Consider the following 25,806-nt stretch of genomic DNA (forward strand, 5'->3'; position numbering starts at 1 on the left):
TTTAACAGTAAACACCCACGTACATGCTGATCACGTAACCGGAACTGGTATGCTGAAGGAAAAAATTCCAAATATTAAATCGGTGATTTCTCGAACATCTGGTGCCAAAGCAGACATGTTTGTGGAACATGGAGACTCATTTATGTTTGGTGAACAGGTGAATGTTTAGGGGTAGATTAACTGTTAGTATTAACATACATATTTATATAAATGAAATAAAATGTTGCGTATTTTTAGTGAAATTTGTTAAGTTTTAGGAAAATATGTTAAGAGTTAAACTTGACCTATAGGCTAGTGGTTTTTTAACCTTTTTAGCTTATGGACCAGTAAAATTTTAAAACATGTTTTGCGGGCCGGTGGACCCCTTTAAAAAATAAAATCAAACCAAAATGTAATTACAACAAAAGTGAGCAACTTAAAAGCAATAAATGAAAACTTTGCTGTCGTCCTTTTGATACCAAGCATGGTTCTATTGAAGTTTCTTACATTTCGAAATTATGATATAAAGTTGTTATGTATTTGGCTGACCTATATGAAAATTGACGCGGCCCGGCAGCAGTCCACAGAACACCGGTTGAAAACCACTGCTAAGTGTTGAGGTAATGGGCAAACTCTGGCCTAAATCCTTTTGACATCGCCATTCAATCTCTATTCAATCTAACCCATATAGAATATAATAGAACCCCATTATGCTTTAATAGGTTGTTGATTGTAGAGCCACCCCCGGCCACACCGCAGGTTGTATGACTTATGTACTACCAGAACATGCTATTGCCTTCACTGGAGATGCATTGCTTATAAGGGCTTGTGGTAGAACTGACTTCCAGCAGGGTTAGTAATTGGTATATAAAATATGTTTCCTTAATCACAGATCTTCTGTGTTAAAAAAACTGCAATGTATTTTAGCAAGTCCTGTGTAATATTTATATTATATATATATAAGATTTTTTCAGAGATAATGAGAATTTTTGGGAAATTTATAAGAAATTAGCATTTTAGGAAAAAAAGAATGTTCTCTGTTAGTATTAGTATATAAAACTATGACTTCGTTAACTAGTTCGGAATTTTTTACAGGAAATTCTGAAACACTGTATGATTCTGTACATAATCAGATATTCACGTTACCAGATCACTTCCAACTTTACCCTGGACATGATTACATGGGTAATGTTACTCATTACTACCTGTACTGCAACTAGTATTGCTTTCATTGCTATTTGTTTTCAAATTTATTAATAATAGAGCCAGCTAAACAAGCAGAAATTCATAGACACTATTTTTAAACTGTTTATTATGGCTGGTAATTTGGACAGCCCATTAGTGACCACTGGGTTGAAGCAATTGCCGTTAAGTGTCTTATCAAAGGACACACGCCCCCAATAGTAGCAGCGACAAGCCTTGAACCCTTTACCTCTGGGTTACAGACAGGCACGCTAACCAATTTGCCAAGGTGACTGTATTAGTATGTTAACTGTTACCTTAGTAGGATTTTAAAATAGTATATTATTTGTTTTTTCCACAGGTTTCTCAGTAACAACAGTGGCAGAGGAAAAAATTCTGAACCCTAGGTTAACTTTAAGTAAAGAAAAATTTGTCAAATTTATGAAAGATCTTAATCTTGCATATCCAAAACTAATAGGTAATTATATACAGAGCTATAAATATACAGTTCAGGCTTATGTTGACTTTGCTACGAAAATAGCTGATGCCGTTCAGCTCCAAGTATCAGAAACCAAATATTTGCCCTGGCTCTTGTTGTTACATATTAAAAAAACTGTCAAATGGCATGTTATTAATGAAGTGTTATATGCTGCATTGCCTTAACCAATAGTAATTGTTGTAAATTATTTCCAAGCAAATTCTTCAGCATTGCATAAATTTATATTTTATAGATGTTTCTGTTCCTGCAAATCTTAAATGTGGGGAAATAAGTCGACAGGCATTACTTGGAAGTGAACAAATTCTGAACAAATAAGATATGCAGCGGGGTTGTTGTTTTTTAAATTGTTTCATTTTTAACTTTCCTTAGTAACGCAATGCTTTGAAAGTGTACTTTAAATTTTCTCTCTCTGTTCTGTGTTTTTCATATTTAATTTTCCCAGCTTTGTAAATTGCTTGCCGCCTCAAATAACTGTAAGCATGCACTTTTAAAAAAATCATTGATACAGCGACTCTGTATGATAAATACATGTATTTTATTCTTCAAATACCTATGTACAAAGTACGATACTATGTTACTGTATACCTTGCTTTTTGGATAAAAGGAGTAAAAAAATTAACTGCACATATCTACACATGCTACAATATGTTTTTTAAGCAAAATGAGATTTCTAAAGTGATGTAATTTACAAACTGACAAACCTACAAGTCAATTAACAGGTATTTCCTGTATTATAATCCTGGATGCTGAGTTCCAACCTGTTCTTGTATATCCTCTCACATAACCACCATCACAATTACCTATGGCGAACCCCACATCAACAAGACCTTGGTTTAATCCAGTGCATAAACCAACAACTGGAACAAAATACAATAAATCAAAAGTACAGTCAGCTGCTGTGGCTTAATGGTCAGTGTGTTTGGCATAGAGAGTATGTTTTCAAGATGTGACAATGCTATTTTGAAATATATGTATTTAAGAAACACAATTACCTGGTAATTGCTTAAACCCAGTGGAACCTTACGGGTTATTACATATGTGGTAACTTGTAAGCAGACATTATGTGTATGAAACGGAACAACAGTGTTTATGACTGTCGTTATTTTGCCACATAAAGATACATTAGTTTAGCGTTTCTTAAATTGGGGTAAATTTACCCCTTGGGGTAAGTTTTTCGTATTTACAGGGTAAATGAGCTACCAATTAAAAATGACATCAGTTGACGAGACAGAAAAATTATGCCAATTGTAGTACTTTACCAGACAGCGAACAATTTGTTTCCAAAAAGCAGGCCTACTGTTGCATTTAATATAACTGATCTAACTTTTTGTGTTTCGCTTTTTAATAAATAATCGCCGTATTACATATTGCGGGTAATTCTGATAAACATCTTTGTTAAAAAAGGTAAAGCATTAAAAAGGCTTTAAGAACCACTGCATTGATTTATCACCTTTCTATTGAAATCAAAAAAAGATTTCTTACCACTCATATGTCGATGTATGTTAAGTGTTGCATTACCATCATCCACATACACCAATCCTTCTATTGGTTGTGGGTCTCTACATTCACTCCCATCAAATGTGAAGTACCTGTATAACGTGCCAAGTTATTCAAATTGCTGATGTCATTTTTCTACAGTCAGGGTTTTTTGTGTGTAACAGCTTTATGGACATAGTTTAATGGTATAGACAGGTGGCTGTGTATTAAAATGTAGGCCAAAGATTTAGCAGAACCAAGCTGTGACTAACAGGTCATATTACACACATTATTTTAGCTGTGAATATATAAGATCTTAAAGGGGATATAGATGGTTATGGAACATACATACCATCTATTACAACATGGATTCTGGTCCAAGCATTTGATTCTAGTTGATCCGTGCCACTCAACTTTTAATGCAGTAGAGGAGAGCATCTTGAATATAAAGCAGGTCATGTTTATTGGAACATCTAGTGAGTCCTAGTGTTATTATTCTACCTTATTAAATGTACAGGACTGAATTGGTCCTAAACTCATTGCAAAATTGTAGTCATTCCATGAGCATTGCTTTGTGCTAAATTGAATCTGCAAATTAAAGTTCAATTAAGAAATATGCAATTTCAGGCAAAACAGGTAACTAATTTCAACTGCATCATGTAATTCTTTTATGTTATGTTAATATAATAATACATATAGGCCTACCACCTTTCCTATGCAGTCGCATTCTCCATCTTCTCCCTTAATTCCTGGCACGCCAGGTATTCCATGTGAGCCAGGGATACCAGGCACACCAGGAGGTCCTTGAATTACTGCAATACCTGGGCATGCTTCTACAACTGAGGTGGAGTTTTCACTCTAAAAAAGGTTTAAATAATTTTGCAAAGTTAACACCACTATGAAATATTTTTAACTACATGTTAAATTTGTTGTTCTTATAAAATTATTTTTGACATGAAAGTGTTTTCATTAAACATTTGGGAAAAGATCAGTTTTACACTGTATGCAGCCACATAAAACTTAACTGTTGTAACTTCATTGTCATTACGGTCCACTGTTAAAAGTCTTTCTTCTACTGTCTCTCTTGTATCTCTTACAGATACCACTTCAGGCTCTGAGTTTTCTGATCCTAAAAGAGCTGCTGGTGCCTTTACACTACATGTGAGGCAACATAGGAATAATAATTCTGGCAAGTAGCATAGGAAACCCATGCTCCCAATGCACTTTCAGGTAATGACTGCAAAAAAACAAATCTGTAGACTTTATGCAATTACACATGGTAAACAGGAAGTTATCTATCAATTGGCCAGGTGCAGGCTACAATGAATCAATATGAAACACTCTCATTGATTTTATTAGTCACAACTACTCGAGTAGGAAAACATTTAATTATATCATGTGCAAAATTAAAAGGTAAACACAGCACCTGAAAAAGTGAGAACAAAGTGAAGAATCGACAATTAAAAGTAAAACACTACAAAGTTGCATAAAAACCTCGGAAAAATAATGCATTCTATGTTTAATTAGATGTGCTACACTACGTCTGTTCCCTAAGATCAGAAATCTATTTGCATCATTGCAAAGAAAAAAAACAAAAAACACGTAAGCGAAAAACTTTTGAATCATACACTGCAGCTAGTTATGTAAATTTTCTCATTTTAAACATTTTGGACAAGTGTGGTAAATATGGGGTGGTAATGCTTGCTTTGGCCGGATACCTCTCTCCCATTATTTCAATTTGATAATCACCACTCTCAATAATCTTGTCGGTCACTGATGAAATCGTAACATATCTATGAAAAAAAATTATATTTGAATAAATGAATGAATGAATGAATGGAACTTATCTTATCCTCGTGGGGTAAAAATGACAGTTGGTAAATACACCAACTGCCAGCTTATGAGGTACCAAGTATGTTACTTTGTGGGTGATTTTTTTAGGGAGATTTTTTTTTTGTGTGGCTGATGATTTGAACAACCCATTATTGACCACTTGTTGAGTGTCTTGCCCAAGGACACAAAAGCCAATGATTGTAGTGGCAAACAGCTTTGAACCCACTACCTCTGGGTTAGATGCAGGCGCGCTTACCAAATGTGCTACGGCACCGCTCATTTTATTATTTTTTTGCCATTAGTTTAAAAATAATTTACGGGTATGTTTATGCAACGACTTACCCATAACCTATGTTAGTTCCAAGGGAGTACCCATAATCAGAAGAGCGCAGGAAACCAACAATATCATTATTTCTCCAAATAATTTCATGGCCGATAAGTGGAACATTGCTACAAAATAAAACGAGAATTTTTTACATTCAAAGAGTCTGTATCAATATGTGGTATTCAGATTTTCACACAGTCAACTAATGTAGTATTCTAATACGCTTAGTATCATCACAGTCGATGAATACAGATTCTAATGGTTTATTATTATTTAACATACTTACTCGGTTACTGTATTTTTAGAAACCTAATCCATTGTCATAATTCAATACACGGGACGATCAGTGGTGCACATTAACAATTTACGAACACTTGATGGCGTTAGCATTAAACCAAAACACTACAACTAACCTGTCCACAGTAAAGTAAGCAAGAAGTTTTTGGTTAGGTAAGGATTTTAGACTCTCCAGTGCTTCCCCACCTAAGTACTTTGTACTTGGTGAACAGAATTGGGTTAGGCGTGCTTCTATGGGGTTTATATTTGCATTTAATGAGTGAGGCCAGTGGTGGAATCCTGCGAAAAGGGTAAACTTTTAGTATGTGTTTGTAAAGAAACAGTAACAGAGTATGGTGGCGTAGGTTCACAGGCCAATTCAGCGTATTAAAATAAAAGACAGTGCAAATGAAAAAAACTGTATATCATACAATAATACATTCGACAGTAAACACTAATGAAGAATTAATTAAAACACCTGCTTCAGTGCTGAGTGATTCCATTGCTCTGAAACCTGCCATGCAACCATTATGCTTATGCACCTTATCCATAACTTGTGCAAATATCTGGTTAACATGGTCACTTGAGCAGTGGATCTCAAACCCAAATTCTCCAACAAATGACACCCTAACACAGAAATAAATTTTATTTTCAAGGCAAATGAAAGTTAAAGTTACATATGACACCTGATGCTTACCTGCCAAGCATTATCTCATTGTCACCAACTTTAGTTGACTTCCACTGGGCATATTTTAACTTTTCCAGGGCAGTGTCTTTGGTCAATTCATACATCACATGCCCGCTACAAAAAAAAATTTTTGTAACAAATTTCTTAATGTGTACAATTTAACTCGTAAGCTGGCACGAGGTGTTAAACCTGTGTTATAACGACTGTCGTTTTCCGGCCACGCGAGGATAAAGTAAGTTACATTCATTCATTCATTCAATTTTCTACATAAAATGTTTAAATAGATATTGTAAAAAATAAACCTCATTGGTCCTTGCACACTGATGATAGAGATGTCTTCCGTTCGGTCTTCTACAGTGCTATGTAACTTTTCATTTTGTATTAAATGTTGAATATGAGAATGGCAGTGTTGGGCAGCGGATGTAGGAGCAGTTATGTAATATTCAGTTTCTAAAAATCAATAAAATGCAAACAGTTTTAACATATTTGGTCGATATCAACATATTTGGTCAAATACAAATAGTTTCTCATTTTCTATATTAAAATAATCAGTACATGACATACAGTTAATGTAGTGAACCAAATACCTCCAGATTTGTTTGTAATCTTCGTAGCCAAAACATCACATTCTACACCTGCATCTTTATTCAACATAAGAGAATATACAAAGCGATTGTTGGTGTTGGTTATATCCCTAGTAAGCAACCTTGTCACTGTTTGATTGGCATCCTTACCACCAATGTATAACTTAGCCATATATGATAAGTCAAACACAGCCACTGAGTTTCTGCACTTCATGCATTCGTCACCAATCTTAACAAGATTAAATGACAGTTAGGTTAATGAATACAACAATAACTATAAACTTTATAATTTAGTTTTTTTTTTTACAATTTCTGCTGGTTTTTGGTTTCTGATATAGCCTAAAAAAAGAGTACCTAAAGTAGAATTTTTAATAATAATAATAATAAATTTTATTTGTCTCTTTAATTATGGTAGCGAAGATTTAAAAAGATTTTAAACAAAAAGACAGGATATAGCGACAAAACAACAGTTGTTAATACACGCTTACAGCTAAAAACACATTTACATTTAATTGGAGGAAAATAAGCATAGTTGCTACGCCTATAAGAATATTTTAAGCAGTCTAACATTTTCTAACGGGTTATAAAATTAAGCTTCCTGCAAAAGTAAGTTGCATGGCAACCAAGTTTTATGTATTTTTGTAAAATATTATAAATGCCAATAGGAACTTACCAACTCATGACTTTTTTCCGGAAATTCAAAAGTACAATCTTTTAAAACTTCATCACAATAATAGTCACGATCATGAGGTTTATTGTCATAAGCACGATAGAAATCATATTCAAGCACATTGAGGTTAGATTGTGGGTGGCCGTCTTTGTCCTTGACAAAATACGCCGGACGCTCAAATCCAAACTTATTTCCAAACAAAGCACCAGCATCAGCATGCTCCTGTAGAATGAAATATCACTTTGTAAACCTAAAGCTAATTCGACTCCAAGTGATAGTGATGAATCCTCCCCCTACGTTATCTGCTATCCGCCAAATGTAACTACTAAAACCCATACCACCACCTCTAACTACCAACCTCTAACACTTTTCGCCAGCCTAACGTGTACCATACTGGAGTATTCTTCACTACTGCCCAAATCTTAAATTCAGGTGCAGTTTTACTACCTGATACAATCTTCCTTTACGTTGGTTTCTTCCACCAAGACTTTGATCATGGGGAAAATGAACGCTGTACCGCCTTGCAAATTTCTCGTGGCATTTTTCCAACAACCATTTGTTTGGGTTGGATAGATTTATAGGATGCCTCCTGTGAATTAATGCGTATTAAATCCTAAAACAGACTGGTACAATTATGTCCAGTTTAACATAGTATAAAAAGGATAACTTTCTTCTAACTCAAGGTTAGTGAAAATGAATAATGCGCTGCACTTTAATTAGTTATAACATGGACAGTAAGGGGATCAAACTAATATGACAACATTATTATATGATTCTGTAGCTAAAATATATTTATGACAACACAATAATACAACATATATGATGCTGAAACCTGATGTCACAGTTCACCAAATCAATTTCAGGTTTTCCATGAATGACCCAGTGAGCGAGTTGTCTTCCTGCTCCTCCTCCCAACATCATTCCTCCGCTGTTAAATCCACTCCCATGGAAATATCCTCTCACTTGTGTAGATTCTCCCATGTTTGGTTGCCCATCAGGTGTAAAGGATTCTGAAAACATGTTTCCCATTACTTTTACTAAGCTTTTGCTGTCCAGCACTAAAGCACAGTCGTTAGCGCGCTCGCCTCAAAACTAAAGGGTACATGTTCAAGGCTTGACGCTGCCATCATATCAGTATGGTGTCCTTTGACCGGAAACTTAAAGGCAGTTTTCCAACCAGTTGGACCCGCATGGGTTGTCCAAATTGTCATGTAGAAAAAATATATTTAACCACGAAGATGCATATATAATTCATAAGTTGGCACAAGGTGTATGAAACGCAACGCCTGTATTAAAAAGACTGGCCTTACCCCTCATGTAGGTATAAATAAGTTACTTCCTTCCATTTTCAAGTTATGTGAAAGGGGGTTTAAAATGCATCATTGTGATACAACATACTATTACTGTATGTATCTTGACTAATCCAAATATATTCCATTCGCAGAAATTTTAGTAGAACTTATATAATCTAATACCCGGTCCACAAACAGTTGATCTAATTCCAGTTGTTTCCACTGCTGGTACTCTATTGATGGCTGCATTTGTGTGGATACTGAAGATGTCCCAATCCAAATCATAAAGACCAAAAGAAAAATCTTGAGGCAACTAAGAAAATTAACTTTTAGTATATTGCATTGTAAAACAAATATACAGTGCAACAAACATAGCCTTTTTCTAGTAACACATATAGTGGCAGCTTTTTTCTTACGTTTTCCACCAAAATTGGGTTGGTTTCATATCCCCCGAATTGCAATGCATTCCCCTGTGGCTTTATATAGATTGAACCATGGTCTTTGACCATTGGAGTGTTAAGGATGCCTTCAATTGCTTCAGTTACGACGTAAGCATGCTTATACACCAGCTGTGGCACATTCTCATTAATTGTCTGGAAATGAATAATACCAATTGTTAACATATTAAGCAATTTATAAAAATCAGTTTACAGTTGGTATTAAACCATTGCTATCTGTTGGCAGAAAGTTCGTAAGCGCAAGAAAATCAGTTGTTATTTGGCATGGAAAAAAGCACAGAGAGGTACTGTAACACACTCACATCCAAACAGCATTTAAGCTAATTCATTACATTAAGTAACCTGTGCTATATAAGGTGCCCATGCTCCTGCACAGTTAACAATATTGTTTGTTTTGATTGTCCCAAGATTAGTCTCCACAGATTGCACTCTTTTTAGGCCAAGGTAATCTTCTTTCGTAGTTATGCCTTTCACTGTGCAGTTTTCAATCATCTAAACAGAAACAGTTCAAAACTTTATTAAAAAAACAGGGTGCCATTTATAATACATTGGCATATTAACAGTATAAGTGTAATATTATGATTTTGAAATTGCTGACAAAGCACGTTTTTTCGTATTGCTGAAAAAGCAAATACACGGTTTGTTGACTTTTTGAAAAGTAAACACCACAGTTTGTTAACACCTACATTGTTCAATATTAGTATTTACAATCCATTACCTCCAAGCCATATTTTGCAGCAGCTTTTACATAAGACATGCAGTATGTAGCTGGGTCCATAGTACCACAAGCTGGCGAATATATAACACCATACAGATCACTGGTGTTTAACAAAGGATGAATGTCATTAATCTCATTTGGTTGCAATTGAAGCATCTCCACACCCATTGTTTTGGCAAACTGAATTTAAAAAAAGGGTTTTAATATTTTTATTGTGAAAGTTATGCAGTTTTCACTAACTATTAGAAATATTATTCATTTATGAATAAATATTGAGTAATACCGCTGAGTTTTGTAGAAAATCTATAAACTGATGTTTTGTTCTTGCTAAGTTTAATGTTCCTGTCTCCAACCAGCCTGCATCTTCACCTGTTTCTTCGGGCAATATCTTACTGATCAGATCCCTCGTCTGAAGTTGCATGATCGTTTCAGACTCACTGTGTCTGAAGCTCCACAATATACCTTCATATTAAACATCATGATAAACAAAACTCGATTAAGAAAGTTTTACATCAAATAAAAACCTGCTGTGTGCCAAGTTGTTCCTGATGTGATTTGACTTTTTTCAAGCATGACAACTTTTCCAGCACCGAGTTTAGAAAGATGATAAGCTGTGCTGCATCCAACACTGCCAGCCCCTATGACAACTACATCTGCTTCAGTTGGTATTTTGTTCTTTATTGAATTTTCAGTTTTTTTCCGGTGTATGGAACTCTCATAAGGAACATCATTTTTAACAGTATGATGTGACGAGAGTCGGTTTGAGGGAAGTTTTAATCTCGAACTTAAAATGAACTTCTTTTGTAAAGAAGAAACCGTGTTCAATTTCCAAATCAAACTCATGCTATATCTATTACAAGTGTACCTATAACTGTTTGATAAAATGATATTTAATGTAAGTCCGTTCTGCACGATTACAAGTCCTCTAAAAAGTATTTACGTCTGAAAATAAGGATTTCATGTGTAACTACCTTAGATTCGTGGAAAGTAACTAAATGAACATTAATTTGCTACGTTTGCGTAAATCTGGGGCAAAATTTTCCCGCCACTGATTATGCCGATTTGGGAAAGTCCCGGGGAATTTTAAGTCGAATCGTAATGGAATAAGGCACAATATCCAAACAAAGGTACATACACATAGGTATATATATACATATATATATATATACGGTGTTATTGTTACCATCTACAAGGTCTACTGCATTGACTCACTAAACTATTCAATATAGTAAAAGAATAAATTTACTCATTAAATGCGTAGCCTAGGGTACACTTGCTAAAACCTTCTTTCACAATCTCAAAGTAGAGATATGTATGCAACGATGCTGTATAGGCGCGCTTTTTCGTTTGCACAAAACAGGATGTTCTCTTTCCACCACGAAGGCTTGCACAACAATATGCAAATAAACTGCCAAAACTGCTCATTTTGTTGCTCGCTATTGTTTTTCTTGTGCATTCAGATTTCAATCCAAAACAATGCGACCATAGCCTTCTCAATACAGTAAAGGCCATATATAAATATGTTTTTTTTTTGTGTGTGTGTTTGTCCCGTCTCCCCCCACCCTACTATTAAATATAGGGTGGGGGGAGACGGGACGTTTTTTATGAATAATATCCAAGCATCTCATTTAAACAATTGACAATCTATCGGAAGCACAGTTTTATAGTTTATTAAATTGCTTGGTTTAATACCATAGGACAAGAAAATAAAATGGTGTCCAATCTTCCCCTCTCTACTTTGGTAAGAATTTTCCCTACTTTTTAAAATTATTTATTGAGTATAGGCCTTGGTACAGTGTACTAAAAATGACGTAAGCACGAGCGGAAACGGTAATTCGATGTGCTCTGTATCTTGAGAACTCTTACTGGTATGATGATCCGAATGACGAACACCTAAATAAAATAGCATAACAAAAACAAACAAACAATAAAAGGCTGAAAGCAAAAAGTGTGACTACCAGATATGCGCTACTTTTTCGCACAGTACTATCGTTTCTAGTGACGATTATTTATTTCCTGCATATATACTCATTTGATCAAGTAAAACATATCGTTGCAAGTCATTTTAATTCAATTTAAACGGACAACTCGTATTATAAACTGTTACGAATGTTATTATCGGATATACATTGTTTCTTCTTTAAAATATTGTTATTGTCGTGAAAGTTGGGTGGCGGACTTATTCTGATTTCCAGTTACCGCATAGATAGATTCTATAAAACGCGCGACTGGACAGTGGATAAACTACGTCAACGTCAACGCATAGACTCATTAGACTGTAACATTTTAAGGTGTCTATGGTCAACGTCTACGTCACTGCGACCCCGTAATAGGGAAATTCCCGCCAATACAATGTGGTGTTTTATCATAGAATACTAACTTACTAACTTACAGATAAGACTTTAAGTCGAATCGTAATGGAATAAGACAGAAAGTATGTATAATATAACTATATATATATCTAAACAAAGGTACATACACATAGGAGAATTCTTGAACAAAAAATTAATCAGAGTTTAAATAGAAGAATGTAACTGTATCACATTTCATTATTTAATTAAAACGCTTTGGACTGTACTTTTTGAGATTCAATCATGTTTCGCATTTTTTTTGTAAAATATTTATTTCCTTTAAGTCGAATCGTAATGGAATAAGACACAAAGTATGTATAATATAACTATATATATCTAAACAAAGGCTATGTTTTTTCTTTCTGTAGTAGTACTAGTAACTGTCACAAAATCATACTTTTTTAACCAAAACCATACGCACTTTTCTATTTACCGTAGTTACGCGATTTGTTATATTCCTATATAGGACAATCGTATTAGCTATTAAAAGTAGGTTGTAAATATTTAAGTAGAAAATAAACAGTAAATATGTTTAGTCATGTAACTCATGTTATATTTGATATGGATGGACTTTTATTAAATACAGAGGATCTTTATACAGAAGCATTTCAAAACATATGCTCTGAATATGGAAAAGAGTATACCTGGTCAATTAAAATGCATTGCATGGGACAAAAACCAGATGCTTCAGCCAAGTATACCATTGACCAATTAAATTTACCTTTGACAACAGAGCAGTGGAAAGAAAAACTTGGAAAACAGTTGAACGTTGTGTTTTCTAGATCCAAACTTCTGCCTGGAGCCAAAAAACTAGTGAGCCATTTAAAATCTAAGGGAATACCGATTGCAATATGTTCCGGCTCTTCCAAGGCTGCATTTGTGGCTAAAACTTCTCACCATTCAGAGTTTTTCTCCCAGTTTGATCCCATTGTTCTTTGTGGGGATGACCCAGAAGTAAAGCATGGAAAACCACATCCAGATGCTTACAATGTGACAAACTCAAGATTCGCTTTTCCTCCTAATCCTAAAACAGTCCTAGTTTTTGAAGACGCACCGAATGGTGTCATCGCTGGTGTGGAAGCGGGCATGCAAGTTGTGATGGTACCAGATCACAGAGTTCCAAATACGCTTACAGAAAAAGCAACTGTTGCCTTGAAAAGTTTAGAGGATTTCAAGCCAGAAGACTTTGGTCTTCCTGCGTATGATGAATAGTATTGCCTATTGCGCAAATCCTATAATGAACAATCTTGTGCAGTCGCAATCAATTTTTATCCAGTAGCCTACTCAGTAGTGTTAGTAGGCTAACGCATTACAATTTACAAATCTTAGTTTTAATGAAATTCTCTATTAGCCGAAAGTACTAATTACATGCTGTAATAAAATTACTTAGGAAGGTAGATTTTTGCTTTTTTATTATTGCATGAGAAGTTCCTTGAAAATTTAAAAATAAGAACTTCCTTCAAACCACTCCTGTCACATCGAATTGTTAAAAATGATGTTCCTGGTACACCGGAAAAAAACTGAAAATTTAAAAAAGAAAAAAATACCAACTGAAGCAGATGTAGTTGTCATAGGGGCTGGCAGTGTTGGATGCAGCACAGCTTATCATCTTTCTAAACTCGGTGCTGGAAAAGTTGTCATGCTTGAAAAAAGTCAAATCACATCAGGAACAACTTGGCACACAGCAGGTTTTTATTTGATGTAAAACTTTCTTAATCGAGTTTTGTTTATCATGATGTTTAATATGAAGGTATATTGTGGAGCTTTAGACACAGTGAGTCTGAAACGATCATGCAACTTCAGACGAGGGATCTGATCAGTAAGATATTGCCCGAAGAAACAGATGAAGATGCAGGCTAGTTGGAGACAGGAACATTGAACTTAGCAAGAAAAAAACAATCATATTTCCTACAACACGGGGGCTCTTTGCTGCTACCATTGTAAGCATATGTGTCCTTGGGCAAGACACTTAACAGCAATTGCTCCCAATGGTCACTAATGGGCTGTCCAAATTATCTGCCGTTTACATAAAATGAAAAATACTTGGTGACTCGTAAGCTGGCACGAGGTGTATGAAACAGAACACGTGTGTTATAACGACTGTAGTTTTCCTCGCAAACCACTGTGCCACCGCGCCGGACAAACGTTTTTAAGTTATAGATCAGTTGGCATTTAAAAAGAATCCTGGCCATGACTCTTCTATGCAAATTTACCACCCATTGTTATATGTAACAGAATTGTCGGCTGACATTTATAGCCAAATTTTAATTTTCAAAATGTGTGCAGAACAAACAGTTAGTTAATGACCTAGCAAAATTTATCAAATTACTATCTCATGTTGTGTTTGTTATTAAACAACTGTGTTTGTATTTCTATGTTTACAAACCTAGGACGTTTATTATAAGGTTATCCAAATTCCTTGCTTTATGCTATTAGCATACCAACATATTATGCATGGCTACATGTGTTACCTTTAGTAATGTCATAAAGTGTTTTATGTTTAGACCATTGAAAACTGCACAGTGAAGGGCATAACAAAGAAAGAAGATTACAACAGCCTAAAACAAAATTTCTATTGAGAAACTATGTAAGTGTCTCCGCTCTCGCCCAAAGGCAAAGTCACATACGCCCACAATGGTAGTAGCGATGAATCTTGAATTTATAATCTCTTTGTTACACACAGGTGCGCTATCCACTTTACCACGGTGCCTGAATTAACCAAACACACTGCGTTGATAAAATTAAGAAATACTCAGTGGAAATTTAAAGTTAACCTTCAGGTAAGCTTCAGGGATCACATGTAATGTAACTTGCATTCGCTTTAAAAATAGAACTATTGGTTCTGGGTTAGGGTGTCATTTGTTAGCGAGTTTTGATTTCAGATCCACTGCTCAAGTGGCCATGTTAACCAGATATTTGCACAGGTTATGGATAAGGTGCATAAGCATAATGGTTGCATGGCAGGTTTCAGAGCAATGGAATCACTCAGCACTGAAGCAGGTGTTTAACTTGCTAGATTGAAATCTACCTTACTTTCCCCGCAGTGGTTAGCACACCTGTCTCTGTCCCAGAGGTTTAGGGTTCAAGGCTCGTCGCTGCTTACCCACCAAAATATTATGTGGTAACTTGTAAGCTGACATGAGGTATATAAAACAGAACATCTGTGTTATAACGACTGTGATTTCCAGCCACGTAAAGATAAAGCAAGTTACATTCAATTACTTTAGGTTGTGGTCTCACATCTAATATTATACCATATTTGAGTCACCACAAAGGACAGATTTTTACTTCATGTTTGTGCAGACACATATGCGAATGATTGTAACCTTTCTACAGGTTTCAACTACTGGTCTTACTCAACAATGCAAATATAAACCCTACAGAAGCACGTCTCACCCAATTTTGTTTACCATGTACAAACTAGAGCATAAACCCTGAAAGTAGATAAACCAAAAAGTTCATGCTTACTTTATTGTGCACAGGTTAGTAAATTGCGAAAGTAGAATATTATTGCAGTATAAAATCATATAGTAGGATAAGAGAAGATGGGACAACTTTTCATTCTATTTTCTCGTTCCATTTGGTAGTTACCAAAGAACATTCATAGAATTATAAAACCGTATGCTCACGACTTCCATTTATCATTGTTAATTGTTTAAAACGCGTTCAGGATATTTGAGTATATGAGTTTAAGGTATCCCGTCTTCCCCCACCCAACTATAGGCTACATGTTTATTAAAATTGTTTGGTGTTCCAAGTCTTCCATACAAACAATATTGAGAAATATATGAAAGTTATTCATTTCATGTGTTAGACAGAAAAGTTAGATAATAAGGCAGACACAAGCAAGATGTAAAGGAAAACCATTACCTATTACACAGTCATATGCAGCTATACACACTTAAGTCTTACCAAGTAGGCTAGTGGTAAATTATGTCAGGAGTGGAACTGTCCTGAAAATTTGTTAATCGAATACAAAATGTGATCATATTCTCTGAGACTATTCTAAGCCAGTGTTTCATTTTTTCTGTGTTGAACCACTGTATGGTAAGGATAATTATTTCTATTTTTACAAGATTTTTTGCTTATTTTGTTTGACACCAATGTAGTGAATTATATACAATAAAGCGTATTTGTATACATATAACAATTTGCTTTATTCCACGACAGACGAACAGATGACATGGTTTCTGACCGTATCATAAGTATTATACATTCCTTTATTAGAGTTGCTCGGGCCATCCATTCTCACCTTCCACACCATTGCTGTCCTGCCATTTGATGGTAATGGAACAGAAAACCATTTAACATAAGCTATGCTGCCGTTGCTTTGTCGAACATTTCCGTTCTGTGTTAAATGCATGAATGAAAAAATATATTACACTAATTTATCCTGCCTGACTTATACACCTATTTATTAGAACTTTATTTCTTGGCCCACTTTTCTGTTTGCTTTGTTAAATTAACCAGCCGTTTTATATGTTTAGGTTAACTTCCGCACGAACACTTTTAACAATATAGTAAGGTGGGGGAAGTTGGGACACCTTTTCATTCTATTTTCTTGTCCCATCTGGTGGTAAACAAGAAACATTTAAAAACATGTAAAGCTGTTTTTTCATGGCTCCCTTAGTACGTTGTTAATTGTTTAAACACGATTAGGATATTTGGATTTTATGTGCTAAAGGTCCGCCATTTTACTTCATCCCATTATATTTCTCGTTATGCTGTCCAGCAGCGTCACGCACAAAACAATAACGCATGAACTCGTTTAGTTAACTGACAGAAAAAAGTCAAACAATTCCATACCTCATATACAGAGGCTAACCAAAAATCAACAGCGCTGATCCTTGTAACCCATGTCCTTTTCACGTAGTCGTTAACGATTCGATACATGTTCCTATCCACCATATCCAACAGAGTACCACCTCGAGTTTCGCAGTATCTTAAAGCATCAGCTTTTGTCATTCTCGGGCCATTTTTATATGGAAGCCAGATGCATCTGTCCCGGTAAACAACTCCGTGACCTTATCACGGAAAAAGGTAAATCACTTATAATATAGTAGGGTGGGGAAAGATGGGACACCTTTTACCTAAATTTTCTTGTCCCATTTAGTAGTATACAAAGAACAAACAAAGAATTATAAAACTATACCCTCACTACTCCCATAGACAGTAGTTAATTGTTTAAAACACGATCAGGATATTTAGATATTATGTGCTAAAGGTGTCCTATCTTCCCCCACACTACTATATAGAATTGAGTTATAATATGGTGGAGTAAGACGGGATATATTTTTATTTTCTTACTAGTACCATTTGCTAGTAACCAAAATATTAACAGGATTATATAACCGTAGTCCCACGAATCTAAAAAGCGTTGTTAACGGTTAAAAACAAAATTATGAAATATGTGATACAGGTGCTAACGAAATTCTATCTTACCCCACAGTAAGCTGCTAAAGCAAAGTCGATAAAAATCACTATTTCCATGAAAAATCGCTATAATGTAGTTCTATTTTACTTACATATTTTCATTGGTGCGGTATAGTTTCTAATTGCATTCAGCACTAATTGATTCACGGCATCCATATCAGCAACACCAGGTCGGCCGATTGGGCCGATTGGACCACTTAGACCCCTTGGCCCCATTTTGCCAGGGGGGCCACGAATACGGGTTAAATTTGAAGCTACATTTCCACCAGATGATAGAAATACTTCTGACATCGTCTTGCAAACCAAATACCGCCCGTCGTTCGAGGCGACTAAGTCGGCATAAAACAGAAGCGAAACGAAAATAACTAATTTTGATTTTATGAGCGACATTTCGTGTCTGCTATATCAATCAGCTTTTCAGATATATACTGTAAACTTGCGTGTCTTGCCCATATATAGCCTTTTCATTTCGTTGCCTAAGGGATATTTTTGAAGATAATTGGAAAAATGCTAAACAGTGTTTCCGTTGAAATAAACAGAAAATTCGCTCACACAAAACATCTCTTTGATTAACTTGCTGCACCGGCAATTTCCGTTGCCTGTAGGCAATTTTGCCAGAGACGAGAATCTCACCAACCGTTATATCGCTTTACGTAATCATGCTGTTGAAGTACATGATTGTTTAAATCGATTCTGTCATTTATATTTGGGGAATCAAAACCAATGAATTGAACAAGGGTCTGTTGTTTAAATGTGAAACACAGCGAAATATGAAACTGGTTTTAAAATGTACTTAAATTATTCTTCGTATGGTTAAACGTTTAAAAAACTAAACAAATGTTTTACAAAAAATGCAAAACATGATTAAATCTCAAAATGTACAGCCTTTAACTAAATAATGAAATGTGATACAGTTACATTCTTCTATTTAACATCTGATTAATATTTCGTTGCTTTTACAGCATTGTCAGTATTCCACTATGCGATATACTGTAGATATCAAAATTGCTTGAAATATTCGAAGTTTGCAATACCTTGATTAATTCAAATACATTTGTTGTATTTACATGCTGCTGGTGTCTGAAAAATGTAATTGCTTGAACTCACGAAAAAGTGGTTAAGTTTGTAAAACGAATTTAGATTATGTACATTCTGATTGCGATGGTTTATAGTTATACGAAAGCCTATATAGGTTTACAGTAAGTGCAATGATTGTGCTTTACGATCGTTAATACCTGTTTGGTAAAGAAAACGAACAAGGGAAACAGAATATCTCACCAGAACAAAATGTTCTTTTACGACGCATGATTCTGGGTAAACGACATATATCAAAATGTACAAGTAATTAGGTTGAAGCCTTTCACCGCAGTTGCTGCATACACACGATAAGTTAAAAGTTTAAACAAAAATATTTACAAAAAGATTACCATGGGCCTTGTGGTACGAGCAAAAGTGTGGCAACACATGGAAACCGCAATTAATCAAGCTTGCGGCATAAGGCTGCTTATTGGAATAAATATGCTGATTCAATTGCTTTATTTCGCCACGCACCAAATAGCCCATGAGCTTTCTATACAGTGACGTTAGATTGTATAAGGCACAAACATAGCACGATGCTGTTGTTGTGAACGAAGCAATAAAATATAAATACACACATGCTGTACAACGTGTATACAATTGAACCTATACAAAATATTTCCCATTTTGCAGAATAACATAATAAAGAGGTACACCGAGCCGATAATCTACAGTCTACACAAAGAAAGAATAAACGACAGAACTGTATAGCCGACTATATTACTACAAATCTGTATATAACACTGTGTTACAAATCCGATGATTTCTCAGTTGATCTACTCTTCGTCTTCTTCTATGATTTCATCTTCACTACCAGGAACGTAATCTACTGGATTCCCATCCGCGTCGATGTAATTCCCATCCTCATCCATATAGATGACCTCCTCATCCGACCCCACCTCATCACTATCAGTGACGTACTCATACTCCACTTCTTCTTCTTCCGAATCCGTGACGTAGATGATCTGATTCCCATCCTCATCGTATTCAATCTCTCCATCATTAGGATCAACTGAGATCTCATTCCCATCCTCATCCACGTAAACATACTCAACATCTTCATCACCTTCCTCTCCCTCCTCTTCATCATCGGTCAAATATTCAATCACCTCTTCATATTCAACGTCTTCGTCCTCTCCGCTGTACTCTGCATCGGAATACTCCTCTGATATGTACTCCACCTCTTCTTCATCACTATCTTCTTCTTGCTCCTGCTCTTGGTATTCTTCTTCTTCGTTTTCTTCCTCTGCTTGCTCTTCTGTTGTTTCTTCCTCTGCTTGCTCTTCTGTTGTTTCTTCTTCCTTATCTTCCAGTTGAGATTCAACTTGGGTTTGTGTTTCCGTTACAGCTTCAACTTTGATCTCCGGTTGATTTTCTTCTTTTTTCACCTTTATCTCTTGTTTTACTTCTTTAACTTTATCTTTGGTTTGTTCATTTTCCACTTTTTTGGCAGTTTCTATATCAGGTTTACTTGTTTGTTGTTCTTCAACACTGGAATCTACGTTTTGCTTCAACCCTGCATTTTCTTTTTGCTGTTTCCGCAACGGCTTTACTGGCGGTACTTTTGTAACCTCATCTATTTTCTTAGTTTCGATTGATATATTTGTTGCCTCTTTTGAAACACCCGGCGACGTTCCCTCTTTTTCTTTGACCCCTTCTTCACATTTTTTTATCTCAGCTTTAATTTCTCCAATTAACTTTTTTGTTCTTTCAATTTCTGCCGCTGTATCCAATGTCTCTTCACTCGTACCCAACAATTCCTTGACTTCTTCTTCAGGTGATTTGTAAGTCGCCATTTCCCGATACTTCTCGATGTACTGCTCTCTCTTCTTCAGTCTCCACTTCTCATTTATAACAGTGTCCTCTCCCGAGCTATCCGAATCTTCAGCCTCGTCATTGCCATTCCCGCTAGACTTAACAACAAAAGTACCAGCCATCAATTCCTGTTCTGGTTTTTCTATTTTTTCAAAGAGCAACTTTGGTTTTTCTGTAGTAGCTGATCCATCGTCCTGTTTATCCTCTTCCTCAACAGAAAGAGCATTTTCCTGATTTTCTGAAGTATCCAGTGCTTGGTAAGTCAATGGAATATCGAGAGTTAGTTCTTGTTGTGATTTTTCCTCCGATGCCTCTTCCTTTGTCTCTAAGGAACTTTCTTCTTTCGTCTCGCGCGACTCATTCAACTTAGGTTGCTCTATTCCAATCTGCTGTTGTGCTGTTTGTTCACTGTCTTCTTTGTCTTCTTTTTCTTGACATTCTTCGCTTATATCTTTATAATAGCTGTCCTCGTTGTCTGTTTGTAAATCAATAGGTGGCGACACTGATTCCACGGCCAGTGCATTGTCGTTTACTTTATCAAGCTGAGTATCATCTATCATAATGTTCTCCACCTCGCACGTCCCACTTTGCGTTTTATTTTCTGTCTTGTGTTCTTCAGGAGTAAAAGCCAACTCCGGCGCCTGTTCACATTCTTCTTCCAATTCTACTTTTTTTTCATTTTCCGTAGTACATATTTCTGTATTCTCAGGTTCTGTATCCCTGTTATTACTCTCGGTGTCTTTTATCACCTCAGTAGCTTGACCTTCGTCGGTTTCTGCTTGCGTGTCATCATCAGCTTCAGGGCTTTCATCGAAATCCAATATATCGCTTTTAGAATAAGCACGGGATAGTGAATTATCCTCAGTTTCCTCACATTTTGTGATTTCAGTTTCCATGTCGTTTTCTACTTCGTTGTGCTCCACAATTTCGGCCTCTTTAACTTGTTCTTCTTGTTTTATTTCTGCCTCCCTGTTACTTTTTTCAACCTTGTCCTCGACCGCATTTTCACTGAGCTCTTCACCTTTGACAATATCGGTTTCCATGATGATGTTCTTTGTGCTATCTTCTTCCTTTTCTTCTTCTTTATCCGCACCTTTCTTTGCCCCATCCGAAGCAGGCTCCATGCTTGTTTCATCATTCCTTTCATCGGAGCTCGTTTCTGGACTATCGTCATCCGAGTCACTGAATGTTCTGTCAGGAAGCTGCAGTGGTTTCCTAGTTATTGCCACAGCAGCTTCATCCAACCTTTTTCTCTTCGCTTCCTCCGCTTCGGCTTTTAACTTTTGTTCAGCATCCTTCAATTGTTTGGCACGCGATGCAACAGACGGCGCATTTCTACAGGATTTTCGAACTACTATCCTTCGACTGACCTTCCTTGCCGGTTTAGGTTGATCAGCATCGTCTTTTACCCCATCTTCACCTTCTCCCATTTTCCGAAAGGTGTCCAAGTACTTTTCCCTGTATCCTGGAGGCGCAAGTGTGGTCTCGCTTGTGCCACCTTTCGCTTGGTTTTGAAACTCTTGGATCCTCGCGTTTAGATTTATCTCGTGTCTAGTAGAAGGCCGAACCACTCGCCGCACAGACCGCACCTTTTTACCTTCAAACATTCCCATCCGTGACATACGTAACTTAGCTGGCCTTCCAGGTAGCTTTAAAGCGCCGTCAGCATCTGCTTGCTCATCGCCAGCAACAAGTGTATCTTTTTGCTTTGCCTGTTCGTCAGGTATCTTTTTCCTGGCACCAGGTCCAACATCGAACTTCGCGAACCGGGACATCCGGATTTTTCTCGGGCGCTCAGTGTATGCAGAACCGAGATGAACCTTCCCGTCCCCTAATAACCTCTCCCCCTCCTTCGTTGAATCCCCTTGTTGTCGAACGGCATCCTGCTCGCCTAAAACAAGACACGGTCATAAAATAACATTTTATTCTGTAACGACTTATACTAACGCGGGGAAAAAATGTTATTGTAATCATACATCATCCGGCCCGCAGTTGGTGATACGCATTATAGAAAGAATTTATTATATATTTACTCAATATTATAATTTGCTATAGTAGTTATTTGGTTTTGTATTATTTATTTTTTCCGAGTCGATCTAAAATTTATAGTTACCAGAGTCTTCCTTTTTGGGCGGAGGTAATCGTACAGATCTCCGTACAACTCTGACAGACTTTCGAATTGATTCTTTCCCATCTTCACCTTCCGTTTCTCCTTTTGCCACTTTCACAATCCTCGATCTGCGCGATTTACGTTTTGCAAACGGAGAAATCGGTTCGCTCCCGGCATTTTCGTTAACGTTTTTGACACCTTGGGTGTCCGTGTTTAAAGGTCCAGGTGTACCTCTGTCTTTATCGTCCGTTTGCGATTTACCAGTCTTTGATTGTTCTTCTTCGGTTGCTGCAGGTCGCTTTATGCTTTTTACGCGAATTCGTCGAGATTGCTTTTTTGGGGCAGTAGGAGTTTTTGATTCTGTATTTTGATCTGGATTTTGAGCGGATAGGAAAGCCCGCCTTCTCGTTGAAAGAGACGTCTTAATTAAACGAACAGATTCCCGAGGTGCTGCTCGCGCCGTTCCGGCCGAAACTTGAAGACGATTTGCACTTGTGTTTTCTACAACATGGTACAAATGTACACAAATATCATACTTATATTTGACAAGTGACATATTTATATTTGACAAATGACATATTTATATTTGACAACTACCATATTATGCACATAATAAAACTTACCGTCTTCGTTTCCCAAATCCAAGAACTTTTTTCGCTGAGCTGGATCGGGCGCTACCCTCACCGATTTTCGGACGGACTTTCGTACTCGAACTGAACGTTTTGCGGCAGTGGGCGGGATTCCGCCCTGGTTTAACTGCGGCCTTCCTTCTGCCTCTGTTGGTACCTGTCGTTTTTCGGATGCACGAACTCTGCTTTGCCTCTGTGTTTTTAATAGAGCGTGGGCGCCGTGGTGAAACAGGATATAGCGATTACTTGCACAATGCCTCTACTATACACATCAGTACAGGGCTGAGTATAAAATACTGTGTGTATATATACAGCATATATGCAAAATATGTGGTTTTAATTAATGTACCAGTTATCATGTATATGATGACCTTATAATTTGAACGTGAGTCCGACGTGTGTAAACATCAAATACGCTTTAAAATAAAAGTACATAAATTTTCAATCCAGCTTTAATTATTATATATATATAGTAGATTGGGGGAGATGGGACACATTTTATTCCATTTCCTGTGACATTTGGTAGAAAACAAAGAAGAGTCAAAGAATTATAAAACTGTACCCTCACGACTCCCAGACTGTTGTTAATTGTTTAAAACACGATCAGGGTATTTAGATATTATGTGCTAAAGGTGTCCCATCTTCCCCGACACTACCTATATCAAATTATACAGACAAGTTAAAATGTTAAGGTATTCCTGGCCCTAATTTAAACTTATTTTTCAGATTTACCTCTCACGTCTTATAAAAAAACAAACAATAACTTTGTGGCCCTTTTTTATTATTTCACCCACCTGTGACGCTTTAACACGAACACCCGCTGGAAGTTCTTCATTTTGCTGTGGAGCACGTGACACAACTTTCACACGTCGTGAATATTTTCTAGCGCGGTCAGTTACTGAAAGTGTGTCCTGTTTCTCTTCATCCGACATGATATGTGTTTCCAGTTCTTTCTGCCCTACAGCCGGTTAAGTTAGGTTTATAGCTATCAGCAAGATTAGCATTATAACTCAGTATCGGTTACATTTAGTCATCAGTTGTATTTTTATGCTAGGTACTAAACTACAACTCCTGTTTTGTTGCCTTCAGATATAATAACAACAGCTGGTAAACGCGGAAATGGGAAAACAAGTCACTGGAACGTATACCATCATGACTCTGTCCATATATTGTTCTTTACAAACAGTGGTTCTATCATTTGCATACAAAACCGCTCACCAAATAAGAAGTAGAGTGGGGGAAGATGGGACCCCTTTTCATTCTATTTTCTCGTCCCATTTGGTAGTAAACAAAGAACATTCAAAGAATTATAAAACCAGATTCTCATGACTTCAATAGACCGTTGTTAATTGTTTAAAACACGATTAGGATATCTGACTAATATGTGCTAAAGGTGTTCTATCTTCCCCCACCCTGCTACATATAGTTTACTCACCGTTCGAGAAGTGTGTTCGATATAGTTATTCACAGTATCCGTATTCCTGGAATTTCATCTGGTTTAATAAATCCGTATTAAAAATGCTTTATACATCCAGTCTTTAAAATGTAAACATAAAACAGTTTTTGTAGCATTTTAAACCGAAAGTTAATCCACGAGCCAACTATTACCTGCCCTATACACTGTACCGCATCTTTCTTTGTTTTAACACTGGGAAGAAGCAACAATAACCGAGCTGATTACGTAGTTTTCCTTCCGACTCGCTTACGTTGTATGAATCACGAAGCCCACACTCTTTTATATGCTATATATATCAGCAGTACTTGCGACACCCATTAAGTCACAGCACGTACGACCAACAACCTACATTTGCCTCAACTTAACGCATGCACATAACAGCAAAGGCCAATTACAAAAAAAAAACAGTTTTAAATATGTTTAACGGGATTTTATAATGCGGTTACGTATACACGCGTAATTAGATGTATATAGTTGAAATTAAACTCACACGAGTTCTCTCAAACAGCAAATGTTTATCATTTATTCTTGTCCAGTGTAATAACCCTAAACATAAACTAAAGCAGCAGTTAACATTTTAAGAAATATTATATGTATGGTCGTAATTTGACCTGCCGCGTGCCCCTATGATGAGAAGGTTACTGCGCATGCGCAATAGCGCCCGGTACAAATATATCAATCGGAACGAATATATTACGACACCGTAACCAGAGAGGCTCGCTTCTGCTACCACTGTTGGCGCATGTGTTCTTGGTTAAAGACATTGCATAACTCATTTATACTTGCTTGGCGGAGCACGGTGGTCAGTTTTACACGAGTAATCTGTTAACTCCGTTTTCGATTACATTTTACTTCGTGTATGTGACTTTGTGGGTGATATTGTTTTTGTCCTATACACGTAGGTGCGCTAACCACTGATGTTGTACAGCGCGATCGATCTCATAAAACATAACAG

The 25,806-nt window shown here is 36.5% G+C and overlaps 6 protein-coding genes, 1 long non-coding RNA gene and 1 other non-coding gene across 15 annotated transcripts in view; 3 read left to right on the forward strand and 5 right to left on the reverse strand.

Moving 5' to 3' along the window:
* Window positions 1-15,069, reverse strand: part of LOC104265610 (mitochondrial import inner membrane translocase subunit Tim29-like) — a 17,481-nt gene extending 2,412 nt beyond the window's left edge. The window contains exon 1 of the mRNA XM_009859995.3: window positions 15,056-15,069. The gene's annotated coding sequence lies outside the window, so the exon portion shown is untranslated. The remainder of the gene's footprint in view (window positions 1-15,055) is intronic.
* Window positions 5-2,552, forward strand: LOC100187477 (persulfide dioxygenase ETHE1, mitochondrial-like; the record flags this gene model as incomplete). Its single annotated transcript, XM_009860140.3, has 5 exons — window positions 5-157; window positions 702-831; window positions 1,075-1,164; window positions 1,523-1,639; window positions 1,893-2,552. Coding segments are annotated over 5 exons (573 nt in total), but the record flags the coding sequence as incomplete, so codon positions are not given.
* LOC100185086 (collagen triple helix repeat-containing protein 1-like) lies at window positions 2,177-4,384 on the reverse strand. Of its 2 annotated transcripts, none has more exons than XM_002130558.5 (6): window positions 4,162-4,384; window positions 3,845-3,994; window positions 3,638-3,724; window positions 3,489-3,574; window positions 3,143-3,249; window positions 2,177-2,517 (listed from the first exon to the last, which is right to left on the reverse strand). In XM_002130558.5, exons 1-6 carry the CDS (start codon window positions 4,345-4,347, stop codon window positions 2,369-2,371), a joined length of 765 nt encoding a protein of 254 aa, XP_002130594.2. In that variant the 5' UTR covers window positions 4,348-4,384; the 3' UTR covers window positions 2,177-2,368. The 2 variants fall into 2 exon arrangements, with proteins under 2 accessions (XP_002130594.2, XP_009858298.1); XM_009859996.3 differs by having other exon boundaries at window positions 3,842-3,994.
* On the reverse strand, window positions 4,475-10,839 carry LOC100182727 (sarcosine dehydrogenase, mitochondrial-like). Its single transcript, XM_018811643.2, has 16 exons — window positions 10,505-10,839; window positions 10,264-10,442; window positions 9,981-10,160; window positions 9,605-9,754; window positions 9,221-9,397; window positions 8,988-9,117; window positions 8,345-8,522; window positions 7,960-8,101; window positions 7,516-7,734; window positions 6,846-7,071; window positions 6,561-6,708; window positions 6,268-6,372; window positions 6,049-6,197; window positions 5,708-5,870; window positions 5,312-5,419; window positions 4,475-4,929 (listed from the first exon to the last, which is right to left on the reverse strand). The coding sequence occupies exons 1-16, from the start codon at window positions 10,821-10,823 to the stop codon at window positions 4,776-4,778; spliced, it is 2,727 nt and encodes a 908-aa protein (XP_018667188.1). The 5' UTR covers window positions 10,824-10,839; the 3' UTR covers window positions 4,475-4,775.
* mir4206 (microRNA 4206) lies at window positions 11,188-11,247 on the reverse strand. Its single transcript, NR_034602.2, has one exon. It is a non-coding gene; the product is annotated as a microRNA 4206 (primary transcript).
* Window positions 12,752-13,725, forward strand: LOC100175744 (pseudouridine-5'-phosphatase-like). The gene has a single exon (XM_002130725.5). It carries the CDS (start codon window positions 12,860-12,862, stop codon window positions 13,541-13,543), a length of 684 nt encoding a protein of 227 aa, XP_002130761.1. The 5' UTR covers window positions 12,752-12,859; the 3' UTR covers window positions 13,544-13,725.
* LOC108949461 lies at window positions 13,795-15,943 on the forward strand. 5 transcript variants are annotated; one of them, XR_003395845.1, is made up of 6 exons: window positions 13,795-14,019; window positions 14,082-14,271; window positions 14,836-14,918; window positions 15,015-15,111; window positions 15,376-15,474; window positions 15,668-15,943. It is a non-coding gene; the product is annotated as an uncharacterized LOC108949461 (long non-coding RNA). The 5 variants fall into 5 exon arrangements; XR_003395842.1 differs by lacking the exon at window positions 15,376-15,474 and having other exon boundaries at window positions 15,015-15,331; XR_003395843.1 differs by lacking the exon at window positions 15,376-15,474.
* Window positions 15,944-16,396: 453 nt separating this feature from the next.
* LOC108949464 (FK506-binding protein 5-like) lies at window positions 16,397-25,093 on the reverse strand. Of its 3 annotated transcripts, XM_026834180.1 has the most exons (8): window positions 24,831-25,093; window positions 24,190-24,353; window positions 23,390-23,588; window positions 22,770-23,267; window positions 21,678-22,547; window positions 17,857-21,602; window positions 17,138-17,355; window positions 16,397-16,679 (listed from the first exon to the last, which is right to left on the reverse strand). In XM_026834180.1, the coding sequence occupies exons 2-6, from the start codon at window positions 24,325-24,327 to the stop codon at window positions 19,618-19,620; spliced, it is 3,690 nt and encodes a 1,229-aa protein (XP_026689981.1). In that variant the 5' UTR covers window positions 24,328-24,353; window positions 24,831-25,093; the 3' UTR covers window positions 16,397-16,679; window positions 17,138-17,355; window positions 17,857-19,617. The 3 variants fall into 3 exon arrangements, with proteins under 3 accessions (XP_026689981.1, XP_026689980.1, XP_018666973.2); XM_026834179.1 differs by having other exon boundaries at window positions 17,857-22,547; window positions 24,190-24,348; window positions 24,831-25,092; XM_018811428.2 differs by having other exon boundaries at window positions 17,857-22,547; window positions 24,831-25,091.
* Between the last annotated feature and the right edge of the window lie 713 nt (window positions 25,094-25,806).

Source organism: Ciona intestinalis, chromosome 4, assembly GCF_000224145.3.
Source record: "Ciona intestinalis chromosome 4, KH, whole genome shotgun sequence".
In the NCBI taxonomy this organism is placed as follows: Eukaryota; Metazoa; Chordata; class Ascidiacea; order Phlebobranchia; family Cionidae; genus Ciona; species Ciona intestinalis.